Source organism: Triticum aestivum, chromosome 6A (assembly GCF_018294505.1).
Source record: "Triticum aestivum cultivar Chinese Spring chromosome 6A, IWGSC CS RefSeq v2.1, whole genome shotgun sequence".
In the NCBI taxonomy this organism is placed as follows: Eukaryota; Viridiplantae; Streptophyta; class Magnoliopsida; order Poales; family Poaceae; genus Triticum; species Triticum aestivum.
Genome location: NC_057809.1, coordinates 2,302,047 through 2,311,022, shown reverse-complemented (window position 1 = coordinate 2,311,022; position 8,976 = coordinate 2,302,047). Strand labels below are relative to the sequence as shown.

Genomic DNA, 8,976 nt, shown 5'->3' with positions numbered 1-8,976 from the left:
TGCATTCATCCATGTATTATTGATTGTTGAACGATGCCAAGCCAAGCCTAGCATCTTTCCCGATCCATATTTTGATTGATGAACATCTCTTGATTGGGTGCGATGATGGATTTCGAGAAATCCATCAAGCTTGGTAAGCGATGATCGATTTCTTTGACTGGGTGCTATAGCCGACATAGTTGTTGGGGTGGCAAACTCTATCCCATGCATCCCATTGCAAGTAAATGCATGAACTTTTCTTATGTGCGTCGTCTCCGGCCTGCAGGTTGATGCTTTTAGCGTTCTTGTTAATTTCTGCATCCAGCTCTTGCTTCTTTGTTTGCATGCAACATCATTATTTTGTATACAAGTTGATGCACGGCGATGACGAGATGCGCGGCCGGCAGCCTGATCTTCACAGCCTCCTTCGTCTATCAAGTGCAACATGCCCATCAGGGCCGGCCACACAGCCATTATTCTTATTTTGTATTTTATCCCACACTGCAACGGTGCCGGCCTCCTGTGACCCAATGTAAACTACGTATAAGCCATCAGAGGCTGGAAGATTACACTTACTGACTTATGGCCGCACTAACTTTTCGAAGCGATCAAGTCCGGAGAGGCGGAGACGTTATTTTCTATTCCCTCTGTAAACTAATATAAAAGCGTTTAGATCACTACTTTAGTATTCTGAATGCATTTATATTAGTTTACGGAGGGAGTACATACAGTTTGATGCTTGTAGCGTTGTTGTTAACGCATGCATCCATCTGTTGCTTGTTTATTTTCTTGCACCATTATTTTTGTACAAGTTGATGCACGGCGAAGATGAGATGCTTGCAGTCGCGACGAGCGCGGCTGGCAACATGCTCTTCACCTCCGTTTATCAAGTGCAACATGCCCATCAGCGCCGGCCATTATTTTATTTCACCCAGACTCTGCCGGAAACATGTCCATCAGGGACTTGCATGATCCAATATGTCCAAGGTTAATTATAAGATCCGAAACTGGAAGATTAGACCTGACTTATGGTCATACCGACCTTTTTGAAGGGATCAAGTCTTTGCTGAACCATTGTAATTAACAGCCTGTTTGCTTTGCTTGGCTGACAGATGGTCGAAGACTCTGCATCAAGGTGAAGATTTTGAGTGCTGTGATGGCGACCGATGGAAATAGTATTAGCACAGCACTTGCAACACCCACATGACAAACTAAGCTCAGCTAGTATATATATGGAATGGGACAGGCAAATGCTACTTGGAAACCAAACCAAGAGGGCAAGAGGGACACAACAATAGGGGTCATCGCATCGCCATGAGCTTCCTATGCTCACTTGTCACCCTCCTGCTGATCGTAGCTGTGAGCGCGGACGATGAGGCTGCGTTGCTTGCTTTCAAAGCTCAGCTCAGCCATGGCGGCTCGCTGGCCTCCTGGAACAGCAGCGCTGGCTTCTGCAGCTGGGAAGGCGTGACGTGCCACCGCACGCCAGCACGGGTGGTGGCACTGAGATTGTCCAGCACCGGTCTCGCTGGAACGCTCTCCCCGGCCATCGGGAACCTCTCGTTCCTGCGGACGCTCGATCTGAGCTCCAACTCTTTCCACGGGGACATTCCAGCGAGCCTCGGCCGCCTCCGGCGCCTGCAGAAGCTCATCTTATACGACAACTCCTTCTCAGGCACATTGCCAGTGAACCTGAGCTCCTGCGTTAGCATCACCGAAATGAATCTGGACAACAACACCCTTGGCGGGCGGATCCCGGCTGAGCTCGGCGAGAAGCTCACGTACCTCTCACTGAGACAGAACAGCTTCACAGGGCTCATCCCCGCGTCACTTGGCAATATGTCCCATCTACAACTCCTCGATCTCACCACCAACCAGCTCGTGGGCTCAATCCCATCAGGCCTCGGAAGCATCCAGAGCATGATATATTTCAGTGTCGCAGTTAACCTCGTCACTGGTATGATTCCACATTCTCTCTACAATTGGTCATCGCTGGAAGTATTTAGTGTAGGGGGGAATATGCTAGACGGAAGCATTCCGGATGACATTGCAAGCAAGTTTCCCAAGTTGAAATATCTTGCTTTGGGTAGTAATCACTTCACAGGAATCATCCCTTCCTCAATATCCAACATATCTTCCCTCATATTACTTGACCTCGTGGACAACAGATTTAGTGGGTATGTGCCTCCCACATTGGGGGGGCTCAAAGCTCTCCAATCTGTCAACTTGGGTGAGAATAATCTTGAAGCGAATGATAACAGGGGTTGGGAATTCGTCGCATCTTTGGCAAACTGCAGCCAACTGCGGTTTTTGGTATTATACACGAATTCTTTCGGAGGACAACTACCGGGTTCAATTGTGAACCTCTCAACAACTCTCCAGCAGTTAAACTTGATGGATAATAGGATCTCTGGGAGTATCCCTGCAGATATCGGTAATTTGATTGGGCTGGAAAGACTTGCGATAGGATATACTGGCATGTACGGAGTGATTCCAGAGAGCATTGGCAAGCTAGCGAACTTGATCGAGCTTGTCTTGTGCAACAATAGCTTGTCTGGGCTCATACCATCATCGCTAGGAAACCTTTCGCGGTTGAATAGGCTTGATGCAAGTGAAGGCAACTTGGAGGGGCCAATTCCGGTAAGCCTAGGGGAGTTGAAAAACCTCTTTGTACTAGATTTGTCCAACAATTACCATCTTAACGGTTCGGTACCCAGAGAGATTTTCAAATTACCCGGCCTTTCTTGGTATTTGAACTTGTCATACAATTCCCTTTCTGGACCCATTCCTAATGAAGTTGGTAGTTTAGCAAATCTTAACGAATTAGTTCTATCAGGAAACCAGTTGTCTGGAAAGATACCTGACAGTATTCAGAATTGTGTGGTATTGGAATGGTTATTATTAGACAGTAATTCATTTGAGGGAAGCATACCTAAGTCATTGAAGAATATAAAGGGGCTCCGTACACTGAACCTGACCATGAATAATTTCTCTGGTAATATTCCTGAGGCCCTTGGCAGTATTGGAAACCTGCAAGAACTGTACCTAGCACACAACAACTTGTCAGGGTCAATCACATCAGTTCTACAGGATTTGACAAGATTGTCTGAACTGGATATATCCTTCAATAATTTGCAAGGTGAGGTGCCAAGTGAAGGTGTTTTTAGAAACATCACCTACTTAGCGGTTGTTGGGAATATCAATTTGTGTGGTGGTACACCTCAACTTTATTTGGCTCCATGCTCCAAAAGCCCCTTAAGCAAGAACAAAAAAAAGATGCCAATGTCTCTTGTAATTTTCCTAGCTATAGCTGGAGCAATCTTGTTCTTATTTTCAGTTATTCTTATTGTTTGGATACTTTCCAAGAAGCTCAAACCAAGCCAGAATACATTAGCACACAATTCAATTGCTGATGACCATTATGAGAGAATCCCCTATCAGGCATTAATGAGAGGAACTGACGGATTTTCAGAAGTTAACTTGCTTGGCAGAGGAAGTTATGGTGTGGTTTATAAGTGTGTTTTGGACACTGAAGAAAGAACATTTGCTGTCAAAGTATTTGCTAGGTATTCCAAGAGTTTTGAGGCTGAATGTGAGGCCATGAGAAGGATACGACACCGTTGTATCATTAAGATCATTACTTCTTGTTCGAGCGTCAATCACCAAGGTCAAGAGTTCAAGGCATTGGTTTTTGAGTTCATGCCCAATGGTAACTTGGATGGATGGCTTCATAAAAAATCGCAAGAGCCCACAAGAAACAACACACTCAACCTTTCCCAGAGGCTTGATATTGCTGTAGATATTGTGGACGCAATAGAATATCTGCACAACTACTGCCAACCATTGGTAATCCATTGCGATCTTAAGCCTAGCAACATTCTTCTTGCGGAAGATATGAGCGCACGAGTTGGAGACTTTGGCATATCAAGGATCTTTGAAGAAAAGACAAGCAAGGGGATGCAAACTTCATATAGCTCAACTCGAATTAGAGGAACCATAGGCTATGTTGCTCCAGGTGAACAAAACTCTTCTAATTTTATATTTCACTCTTCGCTTGAATATGACATGCTAACCAAGAAACTTTGCATAATTGCAGAGTACGGAGAAGGCTCCGCGGTTTCAGCAGCCAGTGACATTTATAGTCTTGGCATATTGTTGCTTGAGATGTTTACCGGGAGGAGCCCAACAGAAGTCACTTTCAGGGATTCGTTGGATCTGCATAAGTTTGCCGAGGATGCTCTTCCGGATAGAGCCCTGGAGATAGCTGATCCGACAATGTGGCTGCACAGAGGACAACATGATGGCACTACAAGTATTAGAATCCATGAGTTATTGGCTTCAGTATTCAGACTTGGCATATCCTGCTCAAAGCAACAGCCTCGGGACCGGGCATTGACGAGAGATGCAGCGACAGAAATGCACGCAATCAGAGATGCATACCTCAAGTTTATAGGGGAGCGTGGAGCAGAAAGAGAAGTCTCGACTCAAGAAATTCAGAACATTGTTGAATAAACAAGCTGGTACAATACATGATCCTGGCATCCTGCAATAGTAAAAGTTATATGTATCGTTTCAATTAGTAGTAATTGTACTCAGAGCCATGTTTTTTACAACTGTATCAAAATAAATGTAGAACAATGGTGTTCTGCAATAATAGCAGTACACCAAGTTTTAGGGAGTTTCAGAAATTAAGCAGTGTAATTGTTTTTCCAAAACGATGAAGTACAAGTCCCGGATCCTCGGTTCTCCAAAGGCTTCGATTTGAATACTCGCGGCTAGGGTAGAGGGGTCGCCGTCCGGCTTAAATAGCCGGAGTTGGTACCTCGGCAGGTGTGCAGGAGTGACGGCATGAATGCGTCCTCACCGGACCGCTGTGTTCACAGGTGTGTTCATGTGGGTCCCGCTTGTTGGCCCCATGTGGCGGATGCGCTCGAACCTTCTCATATCCGTCCCAGATATGTGCTCGATATGAGAGGTGCCGGTCAGCCGGGACGTATTGAACTGGTTTGAAGAGTTCAGATGGGTCGCGATTTTATGAACGGTCACTGACCGGGCCGTCTGCTCGGATGTATATGAAGCATTTGGGGATCCTGACTGTAGATACTTTTAATCACGAGAAGTCTTATCATGAGAAACCTGTCGGCCGGGTGTGCTTTTTCGATGAGACAATTTTAGCTGTACCGGATATAAAAACATTAAAAACTCAGCAAAATTGCTAAGAGAACAACATGTAGGACGTGGATGGAAGGAACTTCACGTGACGAATCGTGTAGGCAAGAAAAGCACGCAAGCAAGGCCAACCAGAAATGCCCCTAGCACACACCCACATGAAAAGGCATGGCCGGCAATGCAACACTGACACCCTGAGTCGTGTGCTCGGGCGCACACACCCACACGGAAGGCAACCTAGAAAGAGATGAAGAACACTGGGCATCTAGACAAGTACACACAAAAAAAACTATACAGCATATATATGAAAAACTCTCTTGTTATTCCGTTCTGTCATCCCAGATAGCTTGAATTCAGAATTTAACTGCATGATTTTAGTAGCGGGTCGTCAAGATTATCATTTTCTCGAAGAACAGTACTGAGCAATCGAAACATGAATTTATAATTCCAGTGAATGCTAGAAAAGCATCCAGTGTCACCTGTATGAGCAGGTCAAGCGCTGTCTCTGTCATGCATTGCACTACTTCAAACGTATGATGGGTAGCCGCAGGTCTTTGATGGTGCATCTCTCTATCCTCTTGCTAATATGCTCATCACCGAGGCGCGGGCGATTTCCGTAGACCCTGAACGTGGGCTGACACTGAGTGGCATGGAGCAGCTCAAGGCGTGGGCAGTGGTCGAGGAGGGCGACAAGTAGCTCTTCCTGGAAAAAGCCGCTCCCCAGCTCGAGGCGCTCCAGCAAGGGGAGCTTCTTGATCATCCTTGTGATGAGATTTTCTTCATGAATGTTGGGCCAGTATGCGACAACATGGTTCCTCAGCAAAGGCGCTCTGCATGCAGGCCGATTAGGAGAGGCAGTCAAGAACTGACGCATGAAAGGAACGCCACGAGATGGGGAGGTTGGAGAGTAGTATGTGACTGTTAGCGAGGTGGACTAGGACATCGACGTCGACGTGGCCGATGAATGACTCGCACCGGCGCCATGGCCTTCCATCCAGCCGGAGGTCGTTCGTCCCGCCGCCTATCAACAAGATTGATGCTCCGCCACAGCAGGAGCTCGTTCAGGGCTAGCCGCCTCCAGGGTGAGCACGTGAGCGCTGTGCAGCGGAGGACGTCGGTCTGCTGGAGTTGGCTGAGGATGATGCATAGGACGTCGCCGGGCAACGACGCCCAGTCCCTCCACTCGTCCGGCGAGGTAACACGGTCCTCGTCGCGGCGACGGCGCGAAGACGAAGGCGCGGTCGGGCAGGTTAGGGTTTTGCTTTTTCTCTTTTTCGGAACCATCCTACCTAGATAGAACTGTCTCACAAGAAGATGGGCCATGCCAAGATTCGAATAGCACCGTGATCCGATCTAGTAGTAGCACAGGAGCACAAGTCCGAGACTACAATAACAAAATATTCTATACCAGGCCTGTCGGCGCTGTTCATCTTGCATGATACGACTCCTATGTATCGCTTAGGGTTAGGGTTCGAGAGGAGCTCGTGGGCCTTGAGCGCAGAAAACTAGCCCAGCCCGTGAGGAACTTTGCCGGAATTCCTTAAAAAACCTACTACTACCGGAAGAAAAATATCTCTGTTGGTATGCGTACGTGGCGAAAGGATAAGAGACAAGCGATCGCGGCGTCGGACTGCAAAACGGTGGTGCAGGACATACACAAGGAGAATTTGGCAAGCTACGGAGCAGTCATTCATGAGATAGTTGAACATTCTTTAGCTTTTGATTTCTGTAATTTCAGTCATGAGTTTAGGAGTTCGAATTTTGAAGCTCACAACTTAGCGAAGCATGCTTTATCTCTCGGTGGTGGCCGTCATGTTTGGTTAGGTCATCCCGGGAATTTACCATCCGTCCCTGTAAACATTATGACGACTTAATAAAAGCTTCGTGATGTTGCCTCAAAAAAAAAAGAGACAAGCGATCGCTAAAAGTGATGCACCTTTTTTTTTGAGCTGGAACACCATGCATTCCATTAGCTAGTGGGCTCGACCAAATCGTCGGCCATAGCACACATTACATCAGAGGGGAGGTTCGTGAGCCACACTTGGTCACTACCAATGCCCATGCTACCACCACGGCCAGCCAACAGATGGGCTGGCTTATTACACGAGCGACCTTCGAACAAGATCTTATACTCAATAAAACCCATCTGCAGTAGATACTTGGACTCACGGAAGAGGCACCCGAGGTTGCTTCGATCAGACAAGTTGGCTTCCATCGCTTGCTTCAGGGGGAGACAGTCCGTCATGAAAATTACCCATCCCATACCAAAGCTTTCTGCCAAGTTAATGGCTTTCATGAGGGCCAAAGCTTCAGCATGTGTAACCGTGGATAGGTTAGCAAGATGTCCCGCTGCAGCGAACAGGACATCCCCAAGCATGTCCCTGGCTATGCAGCCCCAACCCCCCTGTCCGCTAACGGCTAGAAAAGAGGCATCCAGGTTGATCATAATCCAGTCCTGAGGTGGCGGCTTCCATCTACCTTGGTCCAGAGACGACGCCTTTGGTGGACTCACATGGAACTCGTTCCATTCCGCGGTAATGATCATCATTTGGCTAGCAAACACTTCCGCAGGAGTCCTCCGTTCACCGTGGCGAATCATGTTCCTTTCACTCCACCATCTCCACAGCAGGCAGATAACCCTGAGCTTCGTCATATTTGGCAGGCCAAAAACCTTCTCCAATACTTCTAAAGGTGAAGAAGCTGCCATTAGTTCCTGTCTGACATTGTCGAGACCAGCCGCCGTCCAAACTTGCTTGACCCCTTTGCATCGAAAGAAAAAGTGCCCTACGTCTTCAAACAGCCATCCACATACCGCACAACGTGTATCTAGTTCAATTCCTCGTCTCGCGATGTTCATGTGTAGGGGGTGGCTGTTGTGCCCAAACCGCCAAAGGAAGTGGTGGACCTTCCCCGGACAGCTGATTTTCCAAACGGCTCTCCATACCGCCTTCCGCCAGCCTGTGTTTGATGAACCCTCACCATGTTGCATCTGATTCTCGTCATTCACCATGCTTACATGCACTCTGTAGGCCGATTTGACAGAGAAAAGGCCCTCGAGGATCGGTTTGAGAAAAAAAAAATGAGTTGTTGGAAGGGAAAGCTCATGTCATACGGAGGCCGATTAATCCTGATTAACTCGGTGCTCACGAGTATGCCAATGTTTCTCCTATCGTTCTTTGAGGTCCCAGTTGGTGTTAGGAAGAGACTGGACTTCTATCGATCGCGTTTCTTTTGGCAGGGTGATGAGCTTAAAAGAAAATATCGGCTTGCTAAATGGGACATCATCTGTAGACCGAAAGACCAATGGGGTCTAGGTATTGAGAATCTAGAAGTTAAGAATAAATGCCTTCTTAGCAAGTGGCTGTGGAAGCTCTCATTGGAGAATGATGCTATGTGGGCTCAAATCCTTCGCAGTAAGTACCTCCAGACAAAAACTTTGTCCCAGGTTACTGTCAGGCCGACCGATTCGCCTTTCTGGAAAGGCTTGATGAAAGTCAAACAGTTGTTGTTTAATAGGACGAAGTTTGTTATTGGAAACGGCACGAGTACACGTTTCTGGGAGGATACTTGGCTTGGCGAGACACCCTTGGCCATCCAATATCCGTCTTTATACCGTATTGCTCAACAACGTGAGGTGTTCGTTGCATCGGTCTTTCAATCGATCCCCCTTAATATTCAGTTCCGACGAACGCTAGCGGGCAATCGTTGGGAAGAATGGCTCCATCTAGTTAGGAGACTGATGGAAGTCCAGCTTTCACAACAACCCGATGAATTACGCTGGAAACTGACTAAATCTGGAGTATTTATGGTTAAATCAATGTATATTGA

The 8,976-nt window shown here is 47.2% G+C and overlaps 1 protein-coding gene across 1 annotated transcript; it reads left to right on the top strand.

The window, feature by feature from the left end:
- Window positions 1–1,293: 1,293 nt before the first annotated feature.
- LOC123131498 (putative receptor-like protein kinase At3g47110) lies at window positions 1,294–4,491 on the top strand. The gene is made up of 4 exons (XM_044551159.1): window positions 1,294–2,156; window positions 2,277–3,123; window positions 3,346–3,994; window positions 4,076–4,491. Exons 1-4 carry the CDS (start codon window positions 1,294–1,296, stop codon window positions 4,489–4,491), a joined length of 2,775 nt encoding a protein of 924 aa, XP_044407094.1.
- Window positions 4,492–8,976: the final 4,485 nt, after the last annotated feature.